The sequence below is a fragment of the Chelonia mydas genome, chromosome 1 (assembly GCF_015237465.2).
Source record: "Chelonia mydas isolate rCheMyd1 chromosome 1, rCheMyd1.pri.v2, whole genome shotgun sequence".
NCBI lineage: Eukaryota > Metazoa > Chordata > Testudines > Cheloniidae > Chelonia > Chelonia mydas.
The window spans coordinates 333,643,583-333,671,494 of record NC_057849.1 but is presented as its reverse complement, the minus strand read 5'-3'; the positions used below and the strand labels follow the sequence as shown (position 1 = coordinate 333,671,494).

The 27,912-nt window shown below is 41.7% G+C and overlaps 1 protein-coding gene across 5 annotated transcripts; it reads left to right on the top strand.

The window, feature by feature from the left end:
- The first annotated feature begins 297 nt into the window (after nt 1-297).
- SEC61A2 (SEC61 translocon subunit alpha 2) lies at nt 298-26,610 on the top strand. Of its 5 annotated transcripts, XM_043552901.1 has the most exons (14): nt 298-3,849; nt 5,991-6,058; nt 9,056-9,099; nt 10,736-10,801; nt 15,622-15,700; nt 16,470-16,525; nt 19,029-19,160; nt 19,305-19,414; nt 20,108-20,261; nt 21,265-21,425; nt 23,106-23,303; nt 23,494-23,685; nt 23,840-23,916; nt 25,495-26,610. In XM_043552901.1, exons 6-14 carry the CDS (start codon nt 16,513-16,515, stop codon nt 25,679-25,681), a joined length of 1,224 nt encoding a protein of 407 aa, XP_043408836.1. In that variant the 5' UTR covers nt 298-3,849; nt 5,991-6,058; nt 9,056-9,099; nt 10,736-10,801; nt 15,622-15,700; nt 16,470-16,512; the 3' UTR covers nt 25,682-26,610. The 5 variants fall into 5 exon arrangements, with proteins under 5 accessions (XP_043408836.1, XP_027674757.2, XP_007056611.2 ...); XM_027818956.3 differs by lacking the exon at nt 16,470-16,525; XM_007056549.4 differs by lacking the exons at nt 9,056-9,099; nt 16,470-16,525.
- Nucleotides 26,611-27,912: the final 1,302 nt, after the last annotated feature.

Below are 27,912 nucleotides of genomic sequence, written 5' to 3'. Positions count from 1 at the left end.
AGGTTTAGATTGGATATTAGGAAAAACTTTTTCACTAAGAGGGTGGTGAAACACTGGAATGCGTTACCTAGGGAGGTGGTAGAATCTCCTTCCTTAGAGGTTTTTAAGGTCAGGCTTGACAAAGCCCTGGCTGGGATGATTTAACTGGGACTTGGTCCTGCTTTGAGCAGGGGGTTGGACTAGATGACCTTCTGGGGTCCCTTCCAACCCTGATATTCTATGATTCTATGATTCTTCAGTACTGTGACATAAGTTATAAGAGTTTCGTAAGTTCACTTTCATTTTTTTTTTTCCAGCTGTCACTAACTTATGTAAAACATATATTTCAGTACACATTCTCTAAAAGTGAGCTCCGGGAACATGGAGAGAGATCTTCAGTCACCGACATCTTATGTACTAAGTATAAAGTGCACACAAACATAAGAGATGTTGGACTAGATCGTAATCCCCAAATCTGCACATGGCTCTCACCCTTTTCATGTGGATAGTCGGGTGGTCTTCCACTGTACACTTGCCACCCACGCCCTTGAAAGGTACTCTGTAGGGCTAAGATACACATGATGGGGAGAGGTTAACAGCTCGAGGCAGGGATTTAGAGTTTAAACTTCTGTTTTCACTGAAACTTTTTTTTCTGTTCAGTGGACTAGATTGTGGAGCCCTTACACAGGTGCGCACTAACATAAGTAGTCCCATTGATTTTTAAAATTAAATTGCTTTTATCTCAAACAAGCATCACAAACTAATTTTCAGAACACTCCTGTATGAGGCAGGCTTTTCTTCCATTTCATAGAAGTTAAGTGACCCTCCCTAACTTCACAGAGGGAGTCTGTAGCAAGGCAGAATAGTACGTTGGAATTTGTGTCCAGACTATACCTTTGTCAGCAGTTGTCAGCCAAAGTAACATGTTAAACAGCAGAGCAGGAGCTTGTGACACTTTGTCTTCCTGGGGGGAGTACTTGTGGAATGTTGTGTTGCATTCTCCTGAGGTTAACAGCAACAATAGCATTGGCCTTTCCAGTCTTCTTTAGGTATGCTGCATACAGTATTGCAACAGCAGATCTCAAACTTTTGCTAGTTATAATACAGTCAGTGTAAGCAAACACATCTAGTGTTCTTTACATTCTATCTGTTAGGCTCTGGAGAACTTTAGTCATATCTTAGTAAATGAGCTCCTGTTTTTTCTTGGAAGTCATAGCTGGACCAGTGAGTCTCCAGTGCTATGTAATCTACTGGCATCTACTCATTGCCCATAATTGGGACCGATTGCAGTGTGTGTACTAACCTACTGCCTTCACTCAGCAAACCCTATTTGAAGTAGGGCACTTCAGAGTTCAGCCGTATGGTACATTATCCCTTACTCCCCTACTTTCTTTGCTCTCCTCTAATACGGCATCAATATAGCACTTACTCACCTCATTTCACCCCCCCCCCCCCAAAAGAGTGGGCTCTACATAATCTCCTTCCTCTACCAAATTGATAGTGATGTTTTGTCAATAACAAATTTACAGACAGTTGCAAGCATGAAGTCCAAATCCAGAGCTATGCCGAAGTCCCTACACTTTTCCTTGGGGGAACAGTCTTTGTTTATTGACCATCTTCCTACACTTTCCTCCCAGAAATCTTAGTTCTGTCCATTTCAGTGGAGTGAAGAGGATATGCTCTTATTTTCTATCCCTGTTTTGATTTTGTATGGCAACAGTAGTACTGAAGCTTTTGAGCCATGATGTAGGTTAATAGTTGTGTTTAAACCTATGTGGGCACTGTTCTATGCTAGCCATAAACACACAAAAAGACAACTCTCACTTCCTTGAAAAGCTCAGTGTTTGACAAAACAGACATCAAAATGAGAGGAGAGAATGGAATACACCACCTTTTCCTCCTCCTCCCCTCCCAAATTGGTTTTTAATTTATTTGTATATTGTGCCCATTTGCGTCCATTGGAATCCTGTCTTTGAATTAAACTTGAGCCCCTTTGTTCTTTGTCACTTTATAGCTCTGCCCTAATTATTTATGCTTTTTGTTTTTAAAATGTTTAACCCTTTCCTTCCTTTTCACTGTGGCTGAGTTTTGTGGGATTTTCAAGCCTTCCTATACCTGCCTCCAACATCCCACATTAAGTGTGGCTATGGCTGTTAGGAGCTGCTGTCAGAATGACATTGAATGCAGTGAAGATTGGAGAAAAGGGGTGTTATGTGGTCACACCAAAAAGAGTTTGCAGATCCTGCTATTGTCCAACTGCATGTAGGCTAGGTTTTTTTAAAGAAGCCTACAGTTAGGCTCCCACATCCTGTTAAAATTCAATGGAAGTTTGGCACTTTTGTTCTTATATCCCTTAAAGTAGGAGGAGTAATAGCTCTGTTTGTGTGTTTCTAAGCAGGAAATGATTGAAGGTGGGGATCTATATTTTATTTCTTTAACTTTGTAGCAGGAATACAAACAGCAGGAAGTTGAGGTAGGTCGAGAAACTCTACCCTAGACAGAGACTATTGCTGAAAAATTCTTGGTCCCTGTTGAAAGAAAGCAAGTCTGGTGCTGGTTATGGCAGCAAGGCTTGAGGAAGAGACTCTACCCTTCCAACCAGGTTTCATCATACCACAGAAAACCTACTCTCTGCACCTTAAGTCTAGAACGTGGGCTGCCTGTATCTAGGGCTCGCTGCGCTAGGGCTATGACTCCCCAGCTCGGGTATGCCTAGCACTACACCTCGCTGCGCTAGTGTGACTATAAATAGCAGTTTAACTGCCCTGGAGGTAGGGCTGAGCCGGGTAGCCTAGGTAGCTCCTGCCCTTAAATCTGTGGTTATGCTGCTATTTATATTCCTACCGCCTCACGAAGATGCGTGCCTGCGCCGGGGCATCACCCTCGCTTGTAATGCAGACAGAGCCTGTGGTCTCCTTCTACTTAGTCTCACAGCACCCCGGGGAGGGCGGCTGCCGCAGAGCAGGGACTTGAGCCGGGCCCTCCTGTGCCCCAGCCTAGCACATTCACCCCAGGGCCCGCCTTCGGTAGGGGGCGCCCAGCCAGGGAGGTCTCAGGATGAAACGTAAATAGCAACGTCTCCCCCGGCCTCCTGACATGGGGGGAACCGGTTTGTGCCCCTCTAGCAGCACCCCCCCCATCGAGTTCGCGGGGTGGGGGGGGGGGCAAGCAGCGGCAGAGCCCTGAGTCGCCGGGGCACAGAACTCCTCCAGCCCCGCGGCGGCGGAGAGAGAGCGCGAGCTTCTCCCGGGGCTGCGGGGGAGGAGAGCGAGCTCTGGCGGGAGCCAGGACGCGGGGAGGGAGACAGGGGAAAGCGAGCTCCGGCCGGGGAGGGGGGGCATGTTCCGGGGTCGAAGTTAAATGTCTGTGCGCGCTCCCATCATGGGCCCCTTTCCGTCCCTGTCGCATGGGACCTCCCCACCCCGCCACGTGTGGACGCCCCCCGCCTGAAGGGGGCGCAGCCCTTGACCTCTGACCCGCTGGGGATGACGCGTTGGGTCCTTTAACGTGTTTAGGCGCCGTCCCCCCGCCTGAGCCATCTGCCCCGGTCCGCTTAACGGGTCAAGGAATGGAGTCATTTTGGCGGGGTGAAGGGTCCTTCCCGGAAAGGGGAATGTTGCCTGTTGTCCCGGGTCCCGCCCCTCTCCCAGACTCCCACACGCACACTACTCAGGAAGTGGGTGGCCACGGCGCTGCCTGATCCGTTACCGGACCGGTAGAGGGGAGGGGTCCTGATTGTCCCTGCGTCGCGGAACAGGGCCGGCAGTCACGTGAGTGGCAGCGGCCGGCGCCTCGGAGCGAGGAGGGGGCTGCAGGGGGAGGGGAAGCCCGGACTCCCCTCGGCCAGGCAGGCCCCCGCCGCCATGGGCAGTGAGTATCGGGCGGAGAAGCGGGATCCGGCGGGCGGCGACAGAGGAGGCTGGGGGAAGGGGCGATCGGGGCCAGGGACACCAGGTGTGCGGGTGGGGGCGCCCTGAGGGACAGACAGACACCAGGGGGGGCGCCCTGAGGGACAGACAGACAGACACCAGGGGGGGCGCCTGGGGCGCCCTGAGGGAGGCGGGGACGGGCGGGCGGACCGACGGCTCCCCGGGCTGGGCGTCTGGGGGTGACCTGTCGGAGGGACGGACCGACCGACAGCTCCTTGGGCTGGGCGTCTGAGGTTCCCTGAACGAGGGACACCAGGCCGAGGGCAAGGGACGACCGGAAGGGGGCTGCCTGACAGACACTAGGCTGGAGTGAGGGGCGATCTGGGCAACAGAGAGACCCTCGGCTGAGGCGTATGGGGCAATCCAGCGGGAGGAACAAGCCTTGGCTCTAGGGGGATGGTACAGGGGAGTGGTGGCCGGCGAGCGGGAGGCTGTGACTTGTAAGGGACGTGTGGGAGGATTGGTCCAGGGGTGGCTGTAGAATGTGCTGGGAGAAGTGGGGGGTGACCATGCCCATGAGGGCGTGACTCTGCCTGGCTAAATGCACTGGGGAATAATACACCTGTCCCAGGCAAGGGAAAGCGAATCATTAGGGCTGTGGATCTTTCTGTGGGTTTGTCCAGCTTGCCTGTTCCGCGCAGGTCAGGAGGCTTTGACCACACTAGCTTTTGCCCTTGCCTGCTGAAGTGCCACCCGTGGCCATGTGGGGCCATGCCTGTTAGTGACACCATGCTTGTCCAAAAAGAAAAGGAGTACTAGTAGCACCTTAGAGACTAACCAATTTATTTGAGCATAAGCTTTCGTGAGCTACAGCTCACTTCATCGGATGCACTGGTTAGTCTCTAAGGTGCCACAAGTACTCCTTTTCTTTTTGCGAATACAGACTAACGCAGCTGCTACTCTGAAAGCATGCTTGTCCAATAAGACTGGCTGAGATCCCCTGCTCTGGCCTTGCTCTGTGTGTACTGTGTGTTTGTATGTACTGGACAGGCTGAAGCAACAAACTGAGAGAAGAAGAATCTGGTTCGGAAATTGAAATCTCATTCTGACTGTTTAATTTCTAAATTTCTGTTTGCTGTCAAGCCAACGTAATCCAGCTAATCTGTTGGCACCTGTTGGATTTTTGCAGGATCTTCTGGCCTTAGTTTACCAACAATGGAATCATTTCAACTTTATAAATGAAACATGTCTTTTAATGGCCTGTCTTATGATTTCATGGCACCGAGTATTAAAGTGTAAAAATATAGCCCAATAGATTAGAAAATAAGAAAAGGGATCATTTCAGTTCTGCCTGCATATTTGTGTGTGGGTGGATTGGTGACTTGATCTTTGCTGATATTCATTGTACCTAATGTGTCGTCTTATAATGCACATGCTTTGGAGGCCAAAAAAAAATTTAAAACAATCATTCTTTGCTCTGGAATTTGTTCAAGTAAAAGGGATCATACTGTCTAACTTGTTCACTCTTTCTCAGTTAGAAATATTAGGCAGAACCACGTCAAATGATAAAGGAACTAAAATCCCACACTGCTCTGATTACATCTAGTATTTTAGAGAGCTTAAAATCACAGGTGTTTCTTTTAAGTGACTACTTTGGGAAACTCCATTCTATTATATGATTTAGGATGATTTTTTTCTCTCTGCATATTTTAGTGCTATTATAAATCAATATCTTGTCTCTGTATTTACCTAACATGGAAAGATAGCAGATATTCATCTTCAGTTAATGTTAAAGTTCCAGCTTACTGTCATTATTATATATAATACTTCCTTTCATGAGTATAAAAATGACACCAAGTCAAATGTGAGGGAAAAGACAGACCTTGTTAGTAATAAACATTAAATTCCATCTCAAACTTTTGCCATGTTTTGTCTTCAGATCAACACAAGTCATGAATTTGCAGGTAGTGGTAAGAGTATGAATTTATGTATGCAGCTCATTTTTTGAATGTCATACAAGTAGTTAATGTGCATATTTAAAGGGCTGAATCCTAGGTAAGAAAGTGAGTGCTGTAATAACAGTAACAGTTCACTATGATTCCGCTTGAAAAACTTATTTTATTTATTTTTTTCTTTAAACAGTTAAATTTTTAGAAGTTATTAAGCCTTTCTGTGCAGTTTTACCTGAAATCCAGAAGCCTGAAAGAAAGGTTAGTGCTGTGTTTTGATTTTTGCTTGTATTGGGTGAATTCATAGATTATTTTAGGGACCATTGTGATCATCTGAGACTTCCCCAAATTAATTCCTGTCTGAACTATAGCATATCTTTTAGAAAAACATCTTATGTTAATTTTAAAATGTCCAGTCATGGGGAATTCACACAACCCTTGGTAAATTGTTCCAGTGGTTAATTACTATCCCTGTTAAAATTTTGCTCCTTAGTTCTAGTCTGAATTTGTCTAGCTTCAACTTCCAGCCAATGGATCTTGTTATACCTTTATCCGTTAGGCTGAAGAGCCCTCTGTCATATGTCCTCCCTTAGTCACTCAGTAGACAATTGTGAGGGGACTCAGTCACTGGGTCCCTGGGTGTTTTAAGCCTCCAGAGCCTGAATAGAGCCAAACCAACACCCCATCCTTGGGGTCCTTAAGTATGCTCTTGTGGTGCAAACCTTCTGTCTAGCACCCCCTCCTGAGGGCTGGAATCAGCTCTTTAGCCCCTGGACTCAGTGCTGACCATTCAAACTCCTCCATAGGTTAAGCATACCCACTTCCAGAACTCCACCCAAAGGTGTGAGCCTTCTGGGTTACTGTTTGACAGTGCAAGGAGGCCTATGGCAAGTATAAAGCAGGTAACAGTCGCTTTGTACACATCTAATACCATTGCTCTTTTACTTAACAGATAAAGCATGTGAGTACAGATCATTTTGCAGTGTCCCTCTCTAGCTCACCTGTCCCTAGGGAGTCCTTGTGGTTCCTCAGTATTCAGGGATGTAGTCACGGTCCCTAGCCTCATCAGCTCCCTATATGTTGGATTGCTTCTCCCTCCTCTTGAGCTGGAGAAAATTGTCACCAAAGATGCTCTTTTTTTATAATTTTCCAGTCTGTTCTGTTGGGTGACTCCCTCATCAGCCTCAACAGGTAACCAGAAACCCTTACCATGTTTGTGGCCGGGCTACCTCTGCCTTTGAGTTCAGACTTGAAAAAATGGTTGGCAGCCATCTCTTTGTCACGTAGATGGACAATCCTAAAATTTAACAGTTCTGTTGATAGCTGTATGCCAGCACATCTCAGGAATTATAGTTCAAGATGGAGGTTAAAAGACAGTGGGAATGTAAAGACGGTAAGACCAGCCTTATAATCAAATGGAGTTTGCAGTCTGATACAGGTACTTGCAAAGACTTCATAATCTCACACAGAATATATAAATTGTCAGTGTCTATGTGTGTTGTATGCTTTACACTTACCACTTGGCCCCTGGAATAGGTAAACCAGAAGTCTCTCACCTTTGGGTGTAATTCTAGGAGTGGGTGTATTTAAGCTATGAGGGAGTATAAATGGTTTGTACTGAGCCCAAGGGCTGGACAGCAGGCTCCAGCTGTTAGGAGGGCATCCCTGGGGTGCAGTCTGGGAGCTGGGGTACCACTGAGCCCCCTAACCCTGGGCCTCCTCTCACACTGTACTGCTGTGACAAGCTGCAGAGCCCTCCAGCCTGCACTTTTACCAGCATACATACAGGTAGAGCCACACCCAGCTGCAGTTACATGCAGGCTCTCTGACTAGCCCCTGCATAGGAAGGCTACAGTTAAGGCAACTCCCAGCTCCCCAGGTGTGCACCCCCTCTGGAGTATAAATCCAAAATTATACCGTCTTGCGCTGCACAGGGAACTGTACAGCGTAAGTTCATAAAATTCGCCCTCTCCCTCAATGTGGAGAGGAATATGCAACAGCCTTTGCTCCTGAGTTATGATTCCCACCCACTTCACTCCAACTCACTGGTTTAGATAAAGCAAAAACAAGTTTATTAACTACAAAAGATAGATTTTAAGTGATTATATGTGATGGCAAACAGATTAAAGCAGATTACCTAGCAAATAAAAAAATGCAAATTAAGCTAATATACTAAATAGATAGGGTGAGAATCTGCTATTCACATCCTAAGAGATGATACAAGCAGGCTGAAGATTTTTAAGGGCAAACTGCACTTGCTTTACAGCTTGGAATCCCCATGTGTTTCATTCATAGGCTAAAAGTATCTTTGGTCTGAGTCCAGCACTTCCCCCAGTTCAGTCTTTGTCCCTTGGGTGTTTCCAGGAGTCTTCTTGGGTGGGGAGTGAAGAACACCAAATGATGTCACTCCCTATCTTTTATAGCTTTTATATATGGTGGGAACTCTTTGTTTCAAAGCTTGGTTCCCAGACCAGTCTGTGGAAAAATACTGACATCCCAAGATGGAGTCTAGAGACATGTGGTCTCATCACATGTCCTGTAGAGTCATAGCAGCCATTACTTGGAGGCTGTCTGTAGCATTTTCAGGAAGGCTTCCCAGGTGGGAGATAAGCTTCTCCTAAGGCCTGTTGTTTTTTCCTAATGGTCCATTGCCCTGAATAGGCCCTTTCCCACCCACTATCTAGACTGAAAACATCTTGTCTAGTGGGCATTATCCAGGTGTAACTACATTTGAAATACAGGTACATAGTTAACATTCTTAACTTCAGACACAAAAATGATACATGCAGACAAATTAGATAATCGTATTCAGCAAATTATAACTTTCCCAATGACACCTCACATGATATATCTTGCATAAAATACATCAGAATTATTCTATAATTGTATCATAATAATATCACTGTGAAGAATTTGGCATGCAGTGTCATAGAGGGTCTGTGTCCCAAAAGTGTGCCTAGGAACTCGAAGACTGTAGCAGTGGCTGGGCACTGGAGGCTTAACATGCCCAGGAACTCAATGGCTGGGTTCCCTCTCAGCAGTCTAATGAGTGTCAGAGAGGGGCACTCGACTGAATCTGACACCTATTATCAAATTGATCAAATCAACCCTTAAATTCTGTTTTTTAAGCAAAGCAGATCAAACTCCTTGAGTCTCTCACTTATAAGGCATGTTTTCCTTTAATAATTCTCATGACTCTTTTCTCTGAACCCTCTGCAATTTATCAACATCCTTCTTGCATTGTGGACACCTGAACAGGATGCAGTATTCCAGTAGGGGTCACACCAGTGTCAAATACAGAGGTAATATAACCTCCCTACTCGTACTCTATTCCCCTGTTTATATAACCAACAGTTGTATTCACCCTTTTGGCCACAGCATTGCACTGGGAGCTCGTGTTCAGCTGATTATCCCCATGACCCCCAAGTCTTGGTTCCCAGAATAGAGTCCCCCATCTGGTAAATATGGCCTCATGTCTTTGCTCCTAGATGTAGTACTTTACATTTGACCGCATTAAAATGCATATTGTTTACCCTTATCCAGTTTGCCAAGTGTTATAAAATCACAGACGATTAGGGTTGGAAGAGGTTGGAGGTCATCTAGTCCAACTCCTTGGACCTCAGGAGGTCATCTAGTCCAACTCCTTGCTCAAAGCCGGACCAACCCCAACTAAATCATCCCAGCCAGGGCTTAGTCAAGCCGGGCCAGTGGTCCAGATTATACTGTACCAGTGCCTCTTCATTATTTACTACCCCCAATCTTTGTGTCATCTGCAAACTTTATCAGTAAGGATTTTGTTTTCTTCCAGGTCATTGATCAGTTTCTAATATGTGTGAAAGTTGCATCCAGTCCTCCTCCCATTTAAATCAGTTTCTCATTGTATTCCGTGAGAGCAAGAAATGTGCTTTTCTCTTTCTATTCTTTTCTCTCTCATGAAAAAGCATCATTTGTGAGTTTTGATTGGATATGTTAATATTGCAAGTAATTACTACTAGTTATAAACAGATAGCTGTGGTTCATATTTCCCTGGTATGCATAGTTAAAATCTGTTTGAACAGGATGTTTTCTAAACTAAGAACTTGAACAGACTGAAAACACTGTGAGGAGGACACTTATGTCACTCATTTTGCACCAACTGTAGGTGAGAAAATGTCAAAGGAGTGAAGTGTCCAGGCATATCTGATCCGATAACTGCGTGTTGTTTCAGTACTCGTTTCTGGCGATAGTACCTGGATGGCCCTTTTCTGTGTCTGGCCTATGGCCTCAGAAAGCTCATTTTCTTTTTCCTTTCGTGTCAGACCACAGCTAAAGAAACTTTTCTTACTTTTGTGGCTTGAGGGTGTACTGGGTGATACAAAGGTGTGTTTTCTTTGATACTGAAGTGTCGTCATAGTCTTGTAGAGCCAGAGGGAATATGGATTTTAGTTATCACACGAGGTACCTTAAAATATGAGTGCAAAAAAGATGGAGGACTACCCTAAACTATTGGAAAAAGGTGGTAGGATCCTTGAAGCTAATAGTTTTCCCCATTGTTTTTCAGGTATGTTCTGGGAGGTGTGTGCTGGGATGTTCTTTTTTTAGGCCATTGTGTTGCTTTTCTGCCCCAGTCCCTCTTAAATTAATGTATCATAGATGTATAATAAACATTCCACTAATGCCAGTGTAAGTTAGATTGTGTAACTCAACAGCTAGCTTACATATCGGTATTCTTCAAGTATTACATAGGAACTTCACTACTGTCACATTAGATATATCAGATAATCTGTGTTAAACATCAGTCAGTGTTAGAAATCTACAGTTATGGTTGAATACTCTGGCTCTGAACTCTACATGATGTAGCATTTTATGTCATAGAATATTATTATATTATGATCTCTAAATATGTAGTGTTAACATAGGTTTGTGATTAATCCACTTTTTCTAAATTCTGTTTTATAGATCCAGTTCAGAGAGAAAGTACTATGGACAGCTATTACACTATTCATTTTCTTAGTGTGCTGTCAGGTATGTACCTGTTTACATGTGCATGCATGCATGCATGCAGGCACACACATCCCCTTTCTGTAAGACATGCAAGAGGATATAATGTTTGTTTTTAATGTTGGAGTAGTGAGGATTCCTTGTATATCTGTACCAGTTCAGTTACTCTGTAATTTTACATTAAACATTTAAGTAGTTCCGTCAATGAAACTTGCTCTTGTGAAGCATCCTTTGTTAAAATTCATACGTTTTTTCCCCCACAAAAATTAACTTCTTGTTACACCCTAATTTTCAGACCTTAAAAGGGCGTTGTGAACTTGAAATCTAGTCTCATTTGAAAAATAAATTAAAAGTAGTTTCAGGTTTCACACCTACCCCTGATTTCCTCGGACAATTTCTTTGATTTTACTATATCATCTTTCCTCTTTATTTAACAATTATATATGTTTCTCTCCTTTGTTACTGTGTGTGAAACACCCATAGAAATGGGGGACGCTGATAATAGAGTAAACAGTGAAACTACGTACAAAGTGCTGCCAAATTCACACAGTAAACAAACTGAAAAATAGATTTGTCTTTTTAATCTTATAACTAAGACGTTAGTTGTAATAGTAAGTTTTTTAAAAAATAGAAGCGTGATTGTTTTAAATTTAGCCATGCTTTTAACAAGATGGCACAGTATATGGGTTGCAAACTCTGCAAGGAAATAGTTCTTTAAATACTGTTTCAGTTTAAATATACAAAATGTAATGGAAATATGGATAGAGATGTTAGTTACTAAAAAGCAAGCGTTTACAAATTTAAGTAATGTTTGTAAAACACAGGCCAAGAATCATTAAAACCTAAATTTGGAGCCTAAGTTAACCTGAGAACATCTCATTGCATGAAGTTAATATAAATGTCCATTTAAACATTTTTGTTCATGGTTTTGCAGCGCTTTTAAATTGCACTTTAAAACATTGATTCTGAAATTGTAGTGTATAAAATAACCATTCTAGAGCCACTGAGTAATGGGTATATTCAGGTGATCCACAAAATACAGTCTGTAAGTTTTTGAACAGCGAAAGGCTATTTAGAGGCCAAAGGAAGTCTTTTTTTAAAATTGGCTTGTTTTCTTTTGGGGAGCCATTAAAATGTTTGTCTGAGATGGAAGAACATACTACTTCAGCACTGTGTAGCTGCTAAATGTATATTAAATGTAGACTTTGAATAGTGGAAGCTTTACAAGGATTACAATAGTAAAATAGGGAAGAAACAAGTATAGACTGATTTTCAGTAAGTAGTTTAGTTTAGAAGAATGTAGATTTCAGTCTGACAAGATTCCTGGGACACATTTTTTCCATAATTGAGGTAGGTTCCAAAAGAGCTAATACCTCATCAATAGGGCCCTACCAAATTCACAGTCCATTTTGGTCAATTTCACGGTCATGGGATTTTAAAAATCATAAATGTCATGATTTTAGATATAAATCTGAAATTTCATGGTGTTGTGACTATAGGGGTCCTGAGCCAAAAAGGGACTGTGAAGAGTTGCAAGGTTATTATAAAGGGGTTGTAGTATTGTCACCCTTCTGCACTGCTGCTGGCAGCGGTCCTGCCTTCAGAGCTGGGTGGTTGGAGAGCGGCAGCTGCTGGCCAGGAGCCCAGCTCTGAAGACAGCGCTGCTGCTGTCATCACAGCAGCACAAAAGTAAGGTTGGCAGGGTATGGTATTGCCACCCTTACTTCTGCGCTGCTGCTGGCAGGGCGTGGCCTTCAGAGCTGGGCACCTGGCCAGCAGCTGCTGTTCTCCGGCCACCCAGCTCTGAAGGCAGCGCAGAAGTACTGCGACCCCCCTACAATAACCTTGAGACCCCTCCGCATGATCCCCTTTTGGGTTGGGGTCCCCAGTTTCAGAAACACTATTCTCCCCCATAAAATCTGTATAGTATAGGGTAAAAGTAGACGAAAGACCAGATTTCACGGCAGAGACCAGATTTCAGTCCGTAACGTGTTTTTCACAGCCATGAGTTTGGTAGGGCCCTACTCATCAAGGGTTAACGAACTGCTTCCAAAGAGTAGCATAAGGGAAAAAAAAAAAAAGATTTTTTGAACCAACAAACGAATCAGTAACAGATCATTTTTATCTGTTAAGCTTTAGAAGATTTGATGACGTGTGCAATTCTCCATCATAGAGAATTATGCAAAACTTGTATGTGCAGTGGAACCTCAAAGATAATGAATGCCAGAGTTACGGACATACTGGTCTACCGAACACCCTGTGAAACTGGAAGTCCTCAATCAAGCAGCAGTGCAGACCAAAAAAAAAAAGCAAATATTGTACTGTGTCAGGGCTTCAGCCACTGGGGGACTGGGCTGCAGCCCAGAGGTGGGAGGTGTCAGGGCTCTGGCGGGGGTGGTGCTCGTGGCTTCTGACCCTCTTGAGCACCTGGACTCAGGGCTTTAGACTGGGGGGTAGCGCTGGGGCTTAAGGCTTCAGTCCTGCGGGGGCTGCTGGGACTTAGGGCTTCAATTATGAGGGGAACGCCGGTTTCAGCCTCAGTGCTCTCCCTGTAGCTAAAGCCCCGAATCCCCTTCTGTCCCCACCAGCTGAAATCAGGAATGGAGCCGCGGGGCTGAAGCCCAGATCCCAGCATCCCCTTCGGGACTGAAGCCAGAACAGAGTCGTGGGGCTGAAGCCCCAACGCTCCACCCAGGTCTAAAGCCCTGAGCCCTCAGCCGGGAGCTCTGGTGGCCCGTAGGGTCAGAAGCCCCAACTTCCTTCTCCCAGCACTGAATCCTGGCTGTCCCCCTCCCATCCCCCCCAGCACTGCGGCTGCAGTCCCAACTCCCTCGCTGAAGTCCATAACGTCTTGTTCAGAGTTACAGACCATTTCAGAGTTATGGACAATCTCTATTCCCAAGGTATCCGTAACTCTGAGGTTCTACTGTAGTCAAAACTTAAAACTGTTTCCTAGTATCTGTAGGGATCAAATTATATATGCAGAAATCCTGCATTCATATGGTATCAAGAATGAGAGGACAAGTAACAGTACATGGTGAAGGTGTATAAGCCAAAGGAGGCCCCGGTACAGTCTGGAAAGTAAGTGAAGTTAAGACGGAATAATCGTTGTTCATGATGTTTTTAGAATAAGATAATCTGAACCAATAAAAAACAGTTCCAGGTAAAGTAGAACAAAATTTTAATCTACATCAAGAGTTCCTGGCCTGTACTGTTAAAACAGCAGCAAGAGAGTATGCCTTCTCTCAAACAGGATGACTGGGCAACAAAATGGCAGATGAAATTCAATGTTGATAAATGCAAAGTAATGCACATTGGAAAACATCATCCCAGCTATACATACAAAAATGATGGGTTCTAAATTAGCTGTTACCTCTCAAGAGATCTTGGAGACATTGTGGATAGTTTTCTGAAAACATCCACTCAATGTGGAGAGGCAGTCAAAAAAGCAAACAGAATGTTGGGAATCATTAAGAAAGGGATAGATAATAAAACAGAAAATATCATATTGGTTCTATATAAATCCATGGTATGCCCACATCTTGAATACTGTGTGCAGATGTGGTCACTCCATCTCAAAAAAGTTATATTGGAATTGGAAAAGGTTCAGAAAAGGGCAACAAATATGATTAGGGGTATGGAACGGCTGCCATATGAGGAGAGATTAATAAGACTGGGACTTTTCATCTTGGAAAAGAGACAACTAAGGGGGAATATGATTGAGGTCTGTAAAATCATGACTGATGTGGAGAAAGTAAATAAGGAAGTGTTATTTACTCCTTCTCATAACACAAGAACTAGGAGTCACCAAATGAAATTAATAGGCAGCAGGTTTAAAACAAACAAAAGAAAGTATTTTTTCACACAACGCACAGTCAACCTGTGGAACGCCTTGCCAGAGGATGTTGTGAAGGTCAAGAGTATAACAGGGTTCAAAAAAGAACTAGATAAATTCATGGAGGATAGGTCCATCAATGTCCATTTGCCAGGGTGGGCAGGGATGGTGTACCTAGGCTCTGTTTGCCAGAAGCTGGAAATGGGTATCAAAGGAATGGATCACTTGATGATTACCTGTTCTGTTCATTTCCCTTGGGGCACCAGACATTGGCCACTGTTAGAAGACAGAATACTGGGCTAGATGGAACTTTGGTCTGACCCAGTATGGCCATTCTTATGTTCTTCTGATCTGTTTGATATATGGTATCAAAACCCGAAAGGTGAAGTTAATTACCATGCTGGCTTTTATTGACTTAAATTTGTGGTTGTTTCCATTCATGGTACTTTTCAGAGTTAAATGATTTTAAATATTTCATTTCTGTGGTTGGGGAATTAATCATTGGTGAAAATATTTGTATTAAGTTTTCTGCTATGTCTCTTAACTGTAAAGAAACACAATATTAGGACCCAAAGGTAAAATTAAGTTAGCAACTGAATGCTTTCTGTTTTCATTTTCAAATCTGAAAACTTTTTATTTTTATATATTCATCCAAAGCTCAAACACTCTGATGCAAAAATGTCAGTGAAATACAAAACCAATAAAATTTACTATTGTCTTCCTAACACATGAAGACCAGTATATTTAATTTGTACAGGTTATTAAATATGTCTCTCTCATATTGTGCTTTGGGTTTTCTTCAGAGGATTATATTGCTTGTCGTATAAACTTTATGCTCTGGTTTTAATGTCCGAAACATGAAGAATATTGGAATAAATTATCCTAAGCAACGTATCTATAACCTGAAACCAGTTCAGGATTACTCTTTGTAGTACGTATTTGTTTGTACTTTATGCAGTCTAGCTTTACAGAGAAGTCTAGACGTTTAGTACTACACATATCTTTACAGATACCTTTGTTCGGAATCATGTCATCAGACTCTGCAGATCCTTTCTATTGGATGAGAGTAATTCTTGCATCAAACAGAGGTTAGTAAATTAGTCATCTCTTCACTTTTTTTCTCTCTGGTATTCTATTAATTTAAACTAGTATGATTGACAATTGATAGACATTAAACTGATTTTCAAATATTTGATTTCATGGAGTCTAGGAGTCAGAATTAAGTACTTTGTGAGTGTTTAGGACAGATGTAATACTTTAAATTCATAACACTTTTCAAAAGCCAACACAGGTATCTCCTATTTTGAAAATAGCGTAGGAATTTGGCATCATCTGAGGAGCAAATGAAATTCAGCTTGATGCTCTACTTTTGGAAAGAGTATCTCAAATATGTATGGCAGATAACCTACCATATGAATAAATGATTCCCACTTATTGATATTACTAGTTTACACTTCGAGATGCTTGGAGTAGAAGGTGATTTATAAATCCTAGTGAATTAAACCACAAAATACAACTACAAAATAGACGAGCAAATAATTTTACAGGTCTGGAAACTGAAGGTAGAGAGGTTAAGAGGCTTGCTTGAGATCACAGTGCACCCGTGACAGAGCTGGGATTAGAACTCCTAGCTCTGAGTCCTTCTCTCAGTTGTTCAGATCATGCTGCCTCTATTGCTAATTCTTGTTCTGTTTTGTTGATTTGTATCTGTTCTCAGTCTGCAGCAGTTTAGGTCCCTTATTTTTTTTTTTTAAATTAACTTTGCTGATAGTTTTATGTGACAGTATATTAATTCATTGCAAGTGAAAGAAGGGTAATCAAACTTGTTAGGGCTGTCTTTGTTTCTCATTTGCACAGTGCCTGAAGTAATGCTGTCCTGAGCCCCAAGCAATGCCTCTAAATGATACTGCAATGTAAATATTTGGCTTGCATATATATTTTTTTCAGAATATTATCTCCTTTTAATCACTTTATACACACACACGTACACACACACAAAGATAAATTAAAAAGCTGACTTGATATACTGTGTACAGATGTGGTCCCCTCATCTCAAAAAAGATATACTGGCATTAGAAAAGGTTCAGAAAAGGGCAACTAAAATGATTAGGGGTTTGGAACGGGTCCCATATGAGGAGAGATTAAAGAGGCTAGGACTTTTCAGCTTGGAAAAGGAGACTAAGGGGGGATATGATAGAGGTATATAAAATCATGAGTGGTGTGGAGAAAGTGAATAAGGAAAAGTTATTTACTTGTTCCCGTAATATAAGAACTAGGGGCCACCAAAAGAAATTAATGGGTAGCAGGTGTAAAACAAATAAAAGGAAGTTCTTCTTCACTCAGCACACAGTCAACCTGTGGAACTCCTTGCCTGAGGAGGTTGTGAAGGCTAGGACTATAATAGGGTTTAAAAGAGAACTGGATAAATTCATGGAGGTTAAGTCCATTAATGGCTATTAGCCAGGATGGGTAAGGAATGGCGTCCCTAGCCTCTTTTTGTCAGAGGGTGGAGATGGATGGCAGGAGAGAGATCACTAGATCATTACCTGTTAGGTTCACTCCCTCTGGGGCACCTGGCATTGGCCACTGTCAGTAGACAGGATACTGGGCTGGATGGACCTTTGGTCTGACCCAGTATGGCCATTCTTATGTTCTTATGATATGGCCTATTTGAATCAAAATTGTAAATGTTTTTGTTCTTCCTCATAGTTAAGATATTGACTATGAAAACAATATAAAATGTTGAACTGGCCACATACTAATTTTGGCTCTTTGGAACATTGAGCAGTTGGACCAAACAGTTAAACTGGCAACATGCTCGGAAAGGAGAGACTTTCCTATGATTCACTGAAGGATGGATAAACCTTCAAAAAGTCAAAATTTATAATGCTGGCTTAGAACAAATGTGTAATAGCTTTGGGAGATTTTATTGAACTATGTTTTTTAATAGCTTTGGAATCCACTGTATTATAAATGCAGTACACCCTGGGAAGTGTTATGAGCTTTAAAGGACTATTTCACACAAAGTGCCAGAGAAGAATGAATTTTTGGGACAACGCAGTTAAAAAGGGGTTTTCCAGGAAATCTCTGGGGGAGGTGTGTGTGCCCCTGCTGGTTATGTAAAAACTCATCCTTTTGAAGCTTCCCCCTGAGGAGAGGTGATCGGCAGACATGAGGACGCTATCAAAGGCCCAAACTGTATAAAGGAAAGGATGAATGAGCTAACAGCTGTTATGATCTTGTAACCCCAGAAAAACCCTGTGGTGGGGTTTGAAGGACTGATCACCTGCCAGACCCCTTGTTGGAGTTGGGACGATCTCTAGTAAACTTATTAGCATGTGTTTAGGTCCTTTTATTGTTTTTCATGTTTTTTCTTTTCTGTAATGCTTTCACCTTAAGTATAAATGTGCTCACTTAGAAAGGGCTGTGAGGTAACTTCTAAGAGCGTGCAATTATGCTGGGTATAGCCTCGGAGGAGAAAGCAAAGCAGGCCAGCTCATGCAGTCTGACTTTCTGGGTAACTCACGTTGTAAGCAGGGAACTGTGCAGTCTGGAAAAACCCCGGTCAGGATGGGGAGAGACATGGGTCTCTACCCAAGAGAGCTGACAGCTGGAGAGCCGGAAGCCTAAAAGTAGTTTCAGGAGAAGTTGCCCTGAATTATTACAGACTACACTGCAGATATCTATGTCTTAGCAGGTATTGTTTCAATTGGTAGCATCTTACCCTCAGAGCTGATACTGAACCAATATCCTAGCAGAGAGCTCGGAGGCATGGTGCTAGTAGATGATACAAAAATCAGAACATTTTAATAGCCACATGACTTGTTTCTTAAAAGTGTTAATTTAATCCTGCTGTCCTCATCAAATTCTAATGTGGGTAATTATATTCTGCCTTCCTAAATGCCGCCTGCACCTTCAGTTGGAAATTCAGTGGTTCTCTGATTGGTGAGTGATAAATCACAGTGGCCTTCTGAGACATTTCTGATGGTCAACAAAGTGGACCAAGAAGTTGAGTGATACGGCTGACATGAGAGGAGAATTCAGGGGAAGACTTTCCCTAGTGAGTATTGTGAAATATTGGAGAACTCACTACTTACCCTGTTCAGCCTCTGTACACATCAGCTTTGGATTGTAGGGTAGTTTCACAAAAATGTTTGAAGTGAAAGGCTACACATATTTCTCCCACATTGCCTTCAAAACTTCAGATTGTGACACAGCATTCTTCGTTTCTGAGGAGATAGCGATTTTTTTCTTTGACAGCTGTTTGAAACATCACTAGATTGGAAAGTGTTTGACTGAAAGGATATGAAGAATAGTTGTTGTTTTTTTTATTGCAGGTCAGAACCTTTCTAAAGGCCCGATCCTTAGAGGTGCAGGGGTTTGGGATGTGGTTTAATAATTTTTCTTCCTCTTCAGGGACTTTGATGGAGTTGGGTATCTCACCCATTGTGACATCTGGTTTGATCATGCAGCTCTTAGCTGGTGCCAAGATCATTGAAGTTGGTGATACACCAAAAGACAGAGCTCTTTTCAATGGAGCCCAGAAATGTGAGCATTATTCTGGTTAAAATTACTAAACATTTCTATTCTTGGCAAACCAAAGTGTATAACTAAAATGCTAGATACAAGGCATACTTAGTATACTAACTTAGCAACTGTCTATAAATGAGCGTTGCTTGCTTTTTGTTTCAGTGTTCGGGATGATAATTACCATTGGGCAGGCCATTGTGTACGTCATGACTGGGATGTATGGAGATCCTGCTGAAATGGGTGCTGGAATTTGTCTCCTTATCATAATTCAGGTACATAATTAATTCTTCTATGAATAAGTACTTCTGTGACATTCAGATATAGTATAGATGGATTGAAAATCCTGACCCTTCTCCTACTTCCCCTAACAAACCATTGGCTTTCTTCTCTTTTCTTAAGTGTTCTTAACATTGTAAACAGCACATCCTAAATGTATGTAATGCATATATGTGAAAGGCATAAAATCTCCCAGAAGGACAAACATACATGCAGTGGTTAAATATGTTCAAGATGTTCCAGATAAGTGCGTCGTGTTTGATCCCATTTGTCAAAGCTGTTAAGTATTAAAACAGGAGTAGATGGCTTTGAAAACAGCAGACACTGTGTTTAGGAAATTTCTGATTAAAGGGTGCAAATAGATCCTAATGAAATCTTATCAAAGCAGGCCATGCACAATGTAAGAAACCAACACATCACTTCTGTGTAGAAAACATTTTTATTAAACAATGTGACTATTATTGTCAATACTGAAAAGTTATGTAAATATAGCAAGAAGACTCCTGCTCTTAAATTCCTGACCTTCTGACTTTGAATCTGTGTTGGGGGGTTAGAAGGGAACAGGACATCTAGATTTAATATTGAATACTCCCACATAATAATGAAAACATGATCAGTAATATTTTTAATACTTAAATTCTTGACTGATTTATTCTTGTTTCTGCTTACTCGCATTTCTTTCCCCACAGTTGTTTGTTGCTGGTTTGATTGTGCTGCTGTTAGATGAGCTGCTGCAGAAGGGTTACGGCTTGGGGTCTGGTATTTCCCTCTTTATTGCTACCAACATCTGTGAAACCATTGTCTGGAAGGCCTTTAGTCCCACTACCATTAACACTGGCAGAGGTACATTGCACAGATAACCATAACCGCACCAGTTTCACTTGATGCGTGCTGGAAATTAACTTTATTGTACTACAGAGTAGCAGTTGACTATGGAACTGTTGGTTTAGTGAGGTGCTGATTACTTTCAACAGTTGTTGTCCAAAAATGGAGACTAAACACTGTCAGATCCATAAGAGTAACTTTATCAAGAATAACAATCCAAAGGTTCGCTTCTGCGACTTTAAATTTTAGTGGTTGCAGTGCAGACATTTTTTTTTCTCATCACCCTAATCCTTCCTTGACCTTAGGAATCTGGAATCCTGTGTTTTATTTTTAGCACACTGTGGTGCCCAGACATAGAAAGGTAGTGGATTTAGTATTTTCAAAGGAGATGTTTGTGGTACAGTTACTGTTTGTGAATAAGACATTCCTGTATTTAGTGTCTCCTCATAACACTCTGAAATACGTGTGACAGTTTGGAGAATGGGAATCCCACCTTTAGTTCTCTATCATGTCCTCAGTGTCCATGGCTGCACTGAGACCAGCCTTGGCCAAAGAGAAATGCTGCTTCTGTCTACGCTGAGAGGTTATCAGATAGTTTATGTGTAAACTCCAAATTCTAAACCAGATTTTACCTTGATTGATTGCATCTCCAGTTTCTGGCATTTTTATTTACTGTGCTTGCTTGCTGCTCCTTTCTACCACTCCTTTTCTCTTCTTCCCCAACTTCTCCTCACTCCATTAAAAAAAAGAATTGTTTTTGTCACATGGTTGAGAACTATAGGTTTTATCACAAAGGACAGTGTCCTGAATGTCCTTGTATTCTGCAGGCTGGAAGGGAATCTTACATTCTGACATACATGTTCTAATAGGACTACAGTACAACATATCTCATAACATGTGTACAGCACTTTTGCAAATATAAATTAATACCAGACCTTCTTAATTAGAAATTCACACTAATTTTTTACTTTAAAATTCAAAAAGAAAGATGGAGTGGTTTACTCTGTTTTGCTTTATATAGGAACGGAGTTTGAGGGTGCAGTGATTGCATTATTCCATCTTCTGGCTACACGAACTGACAAAGTCCGTGCTTTGCGGGAGGCTTTCTACCGACAAAACTTGCCCAATCTCATGAATCTGATTGCTACCGTCTTTGTGTTCGCTGTGGTCATATATTTTCAGGTAAATTAAAATTGCAATCTACAGCTATAGGGCAATTACTTAATTACAAAAGGAAGAAGGATCCAGACTCTTAATTTATTAGTCTTGTATTGAAAGAACTAATTACAAAAGTTAAAATGGAACAACTAAAGTATTTGTCTTATAATTTCAGGGAGTAACAAAGTAAGAATTTTTTTTCTAATATTGTCATTTCACTAACAGACATTTGACATTACAGCTATTTAATTTTATACCCAAAACCACCTGTGGCTGATATTCAGATACATTTTTGTTCTGTGTTTTTACAGTGCCTAGCACAGGGGTCTATGATTGGGGTTCCTAGGAACTATGACAATAACAATAATAAATACTACTACTAATTACATTAGTTACTTGTGAGATCTTTAGCATTGCCATTAAATGCCACACACACTAACGTTTTCAGGTGAAGTATTTTCGTGTTCTGGAAATGAAAAATAATTTTACTGCAAATCTTAGTGGTTCTACAGTGTAGATAATACACTTAATACAGCACGGTTTGTTTTCGTGGTCAGCTCTTGAAAGAATATAGTCAGTCTCAGCCAGAGAGCCATACTTCTCTGTGACATGACTGGTTCAGTTGTTCCAGAATCTTGGAACTGATGCATAGCTTTTGTCCTGTAAGTTTTCTCTAAATGTCCAGCTATGCAATATGCCTTTTTATGTAAATGTTTGATCATATTTAAAAATTGGACACTTATGATTGGGTTTCTGTGAGAGATCAGTTTCAAAAGAATGCCCCCATGTGGAATAAGTGTCATCCAAGTTGTAAGGACTGAAATCTCTGGCTCCTAAACCATATGTGACTCTTAGCATGCCTGTTCAATCTAGGAGATTAGCTATAACCAGAAAACAGCAGAATGCTCTGCTTGCAACTATCTTCGGAGGTTGGTTAGGCTTCTGCATTAAAAGCTGGTAAGTTTTGTTGTGTTTTTTTTCCCCAAACCCTAGATACAAAATGAGTGCATTTTAAAAGGGTGCTGTTGGGTTTAGAGTGGGAAAGGGTTGTGTACAAGAGGTTTTATGGAACCCAGCAATAAGACATTCTAAATATCCTTAAGGTTTTATTTAAATCAGACTTAAACATTATATTTGCAGTATCACTTAAAGACATTCCTAGGTTCGGAGCCCCATGGTACTAGCTCTTGTTCAAACAATCTCTGTCTGACCCAAAGAATTTATAATCCAATTCGCCTCAGGACAAAAATTGTAGCATTGTGTGAACAAGTGAAAATCAGAACGTGAAACTCATCCATTTTTTTAACATTCCAAGTCAAACAAAATGGCATAAATGATAACTAATTTAAGGTGTTACTAACAGGCAAAAAAAGTTCTTAAGTGATTTTTAACCTGTAGTCTGTTTAGGTGAATGAAAATTCTAGGAGAAATGGCATACTAAATAGGACAGCCATGTTACAGTCAATCATACGACTTAAATGCATAAAGATGACAGTGTAAATATTTGGCTCAATCCAAGGAAGATTCCAGAGTGCTGTTTGTTTGTTATTATGGGAAAACAAACAAACAAGCTAGTCCAAAGGCTGTTTATTTCAGTCCTTGCATTCTAGGTTATCTAGTGAATACCGTATCTTATTAAGAGTGCTGTTGTGACATGCCTTTGGGTTTAGAAATAAACTTAACACTTCCTTAATTCTCTCTTAGGGGTTTCGTGTTGATTTACCTATCAAGTCTGCCCGATACCGTGGACAGTACAGTAGCTATCCCATCAAGCTCTTCTATACCTCCAACATTCCCATCATTCTTCAGTCTGCCTTAGTTTCAAACCTCTATGTTATTTCCCAGATGTTGTCTGTTCGGTTTAGTGGCAACTTCTTAGTAAACTTACTAGGACAGTGGGCAGTAAGTATCTATCACTTATAAAATAACTTTGATAAGTATTTTGGTATTTAACAAGTGGGAAGTTTAACTACTAGTTTTCTTTAAAGTTCATGCATCTACAGTCTTAATTAAAGGAATCTGAAACCTCCATAAAGGGGGTAAGGAGGAGAGTCCCAGAGATAATGAGTTGCCTTTTCTTCCTCCCCTGTAGGATGTCAGTGGTGGTGGCCCTGCTCGCTCTTACCCAGTTGGTGGTCTCTGCTATTACCTGTCTCCCCCAGAATCCATGGGTGCTATATTTGAGGATCCTGTCCATGTAATTGTTTATATCATTTTTATGTTGGGATCCTGTGCGTTCTTCTCCAAGACATGGATTGAGGTGTCTGGTTCATCAGCAAAAGATGTAGGTGTTCTGATAACTGCTCTAAAATACTGTGTTTTAAAATCTTGTCTCTAATTTAGATAACTAGCTTCTAACAGATCACAGCTATTATTCTGTATGACTATCAGCTGGTTATAAAACACTGCAGAAGTCTGATAGAAATGTGTGTCTGCAGGTTGCTAAGCAACTGAAAGAACAGCAAATGGTGATGAGAGGCCACAGGGATACATCGATGGTTCATGAGCTTAATAGGTAAGGAAATGCTGGCTCTCTGCAGCAGTTCACTGCAGTACTATGTACCTTTAATACATTGGGTCAACCAAAGGTGGGGTCACCTGCAGAGCCACTAAGATTTGTGCCCAGTGCAAGATGCAGATGCAGCTTACTTTTTCACTCTCCTCACGTGTTCCACGCTATGCTGTCATGTTAGTTGGGGAAGGATAGGTTCCAGGCAGACAGGAGGGACAAGGTGTTTATGGAAGAGTTGCGAAAAAACAGATGAAGGGAGGCTTCCTGTTTAAACAGGAGAATGGGGGAATTTGGGATGAGGCCATGCGTGGCTTTATTAAAGGGGAGACAACCTGATTTCCCAGCTTATCACTCAAATGATCACTACAGAGCTCTGACATCATGAAGCAGCTCTTCCTCCACAATATGTGGCACTGGAGCCATAAACATTATGCCTTGTCCCTGAGGTGGGGGTGAGGGGCTCCCTCCATTGTCCATTGGCAACATTGTCTGATGGGCTCCTGTGTTTTAAAAATCATGGATTGGAGTCAGCAACTTGCATTACAGTTAGTTAGGTTGTGGAATGTTTTCTAGAAAGGTACTAGTGTTGAAAGCTACATTCATTCTGACTAACTGGAAAGATCATTAGTCTCTTCCATGCTTTACCTGGGGTTTGTGTAGTTATTAAATACTCAAATGTGTGGAAGCATATTTGAAAACTACATTAGATAAAAGGGCTGGATAATGCTCAGTGGTGCTGCTATTGTTGTAAAGACCATTAATGTGTTGGAAATAGAAGTGGAAGGCATTTCGTTAATCACATTATACAATGTTCATGTATGCTTTGTAAACCTTTCAGTTATACCCCAGCCTTGTTTTTCCTGTGGTTGGGTCTGCTGCAGCACAATCTGTGTGTGTGTCTGCTGGCAGGTACTGATTGGAGGGAATTGGCGGCTAATTACTTAGAATGATTGTGCCCTCTTGCTCATGACTCTCATTGTAATCTTGCCTCTTCCCCCTCTTTCATAGTGAGATCTGGTGCAAAAGAAACAAAATGTTCTTGTTCGCTAATAGTTAAGAAGTGACTCTTTGCCATATGAGTGAGTTTTTGCTCTATCGAAGATCAGACATTAAAATGACTCAAATTAACTATGTTTCCTTAAAATGTAGAGAAAAACTTTACCCTCAAGTGTGGACTTTACACTTGTATCGAAGGGAAGAATTTGCCCCAAAATAAATAGCGTGCTTAGCTACTGAAAAGCAGCAGTCTTTGGTCTCTTTAGCTTCCCAGCAGTTACTTAGCACGTACGTAGCATGCTACGTGGTCCGACCACTTTACAAACGCTAATCCTCACCATAGTGCTGTAAAGTAGACAAATATGTTTTGTTTAACTTTGTATAGTTGGAGAAACTGATGCAGGTAGGTGATGACTTACCAAAAGCAGTAGCCACTGGCAGAGTCGGGATGGAACTCTGAATTCCTAATGCCTGAATCCACTCATTCCTGTTGCTACTTCAGCTGGTCACGCACAGTGTGACCAACAACAAGCCAAACAAGACCCTTGGATGGAAAAGATTAATTATGAAAACTTTCTGTTTCAGGTACATCCCTACAGCAGCTGCATTTGGTGGCTTGTGTATTGGTGCCCTCTCAGTATTAGCAGACTTTCTTGGAGCCATTGGATCAGGCACTGGCATCCTGCTTGCAGTCACCATTATTTATCAGTATTTTGAAATATTTGTAAAAGAACAGGCTGAAGTTGGAGGAGTGGGTGCTTTATTTTTCTAAATGTCCAAATATTTCATGATTTGCTTGAAAGGGAAAGTATTCTGACAACATGCCTCACATCAGTCCAATAATGCTGTCGTCTTTTTCTTTGTTTTCAAGTGCTAAGTCCCATTATCATAATGGGCACTGAGCAATGCCTGTGTGCAGCATCAGTACCAGCTGCCTTAAGAATAAAGTTTACATTATCTTGTTTAAATAGATCTAGTGTTGCCTGTAATGCTGGAAATAAATGCATCTACTTTGCTATTCAGACACTACAGTGAGATGGTAAAATGTAAGAGTTTGATTATTAGTAAACATTTTGCACACAGCGTGAAGATCTTAAATTGATTTCCCCATTTTTAGTCAGAAAAAAATACCAGAGTGCAGATTGCCACATGCCAATATTCTTGAGCTTATTAAATAAGTTCTTGACAGAATTTGTATGTAATCTATATTTTACATGAATTACTTTTTATACTTTTTTAACGTGCATTTCCCCATGGTTGTGCTTCAGTATTCCCTCTTCATTTGTGTTGTCTCCACTTGGGCACCAAACTCCTCGTCATGAGGGTGGACAAATGTTTTACCTGAGATTGCTGCTACTCTCACCGGTGAATTGGTTCTGCTGTGGGGGGTGCTGTATGTGCAAGGCCCAGAGAGCACTTCCATTCTCAGCCCTGGGCTTCCCGCATGGTAGGTGCAGTCATGCCACCAGGTTGGTCTATGCCTTTTGTATTTAACATGTACTTGTGAAAACTGCCACTGAAACTTCATGTCCACTTTGCTTTTATGATTCTGAAGGACAGAGGCCTGCTTCCTAAAGCATTGTTCGGAGTGGGGAGATGGGGGAAATAAGCAATTCCTGTTGAAAAATTATTTATGTTGTCATACTTTACAACAGTAATGTAACTAGTATAAACATTAGACAATAAACTTATTTAATTAAATTCTGTTCTTGTCTTATCTATGCAAGTTTTTTCTCTTGTAAAAAAACAAACAAACCAACCTGTTTGCTTAAATGACGTTATCATGGTGAAATTACTTAGTTTTAAATGAACAAACATTTGCTCACAGTAGTTTGAGTCCTAATTAAGCTGAGATTTAAAATACCTAATCATCCTTGATGGTTTTTCAAAGTTAAAGATCTGTTAGAGTAGTTTGCATTGTGTTAAATACATGCTAAGGTCTGGTCTGTACTAAAAAGTTGTCAGCTACATCATTCGGGGGTGTGAAAAATCCATACCCCTAAGCAACATAGGTAAGCCAGCCTAACTTGCAGTGTAGACAGTGGTATGTCAATGGAAGAATTCTTCCGTCAACCTAGCTAATAGCTCTTGGGGAGGTGGACTACCTACGCTGATAGGAGAATCCTTCCCTTCAGCATAGGTAGTGTCTACACTGAAGCACTACATTACAGCAGCACTGCTAAAACTGCACCGGTGTTTCAAGTGTAGACAACTCTTAACTCTTGGATCCTAACTTTGTTAATTTGATTTCCTAAGTTAATCAGCTTACTTTTTAAACCACTGACTCCAGCGAGAAACTGCTGAATTGGAATTCATTTGCAAATTGGATACTATTAATTTGGGCTTGAATAGAGACTGGGAGTGGCTAAGTCATTATGCAAGGTAGCCTGTCTCCCCTTGTTTTTTTTCCTGCAAAACCCCCCCCCAAGACGTTCTGGTTAAACTTGGATTATTGCTGTGCACATTGTAAGATGAGTTGTTGCCAGCAGGAGAATGAGTTTGTGTGTGTGGTTTTTGGAGGGGGGGGGGTGAGAAAACCTGGATTAGTGCTGGAGGTGACCCACCTTGATTATCATGCGCATTATAAAGAGGGGTTTCAAAGGGGGATGGGCTGTTGCCAGCAGGAGAGTGAGTTTGTATGTGTGAGGGGGGGGGGGGGGGGGAAGGGTGAGAAAACCTGGATTTGTGCTGGAAATGGCTCTACTTGATGATCACTTTAGATAAGCTGTTGCCAGCGGGGGAGTGGGGTGGGAGGAAGTTTTGTTTCATGGTCTCTGTGTGTATATAATGTCTTCTGCAGTTTCCACGATATGCTATGCATCCGATGAAGTGAGCTGTAGCTCACGAAAGCTCATGCTCAAATAAACTGGTTAGTCTCTAAGGTGCCACAAGTACTCCTTTTCTTTAAACCACTGAGGTGGTTTTTCCCCTCACTGAGGCTGAAGACCCATGAAATCTTGCATGCTAAGCAACCACAGGATTTACAGAGTAGTAGTTTGGAAT

Excerpts from the sequence above, each read along its gene's own strand:
- SEC61A2 (XM_007056549.4), top strand. Across the intron at positions 19,161-19,304 it reads TTTCAATGGAGCCCAGAAAT|TGTTCGGGATGATAATTACC; the intron begins GTGAGCATTATT and ends TTTTTGTTTCAG. Across the intron at positions 20,262-21,264 it reads TACCATTAACACTGGCAGAG|GAACGGAGTTTGAGGGTGCA; the intron begins GTACATTGCACA and ends TGCTTTATATAG.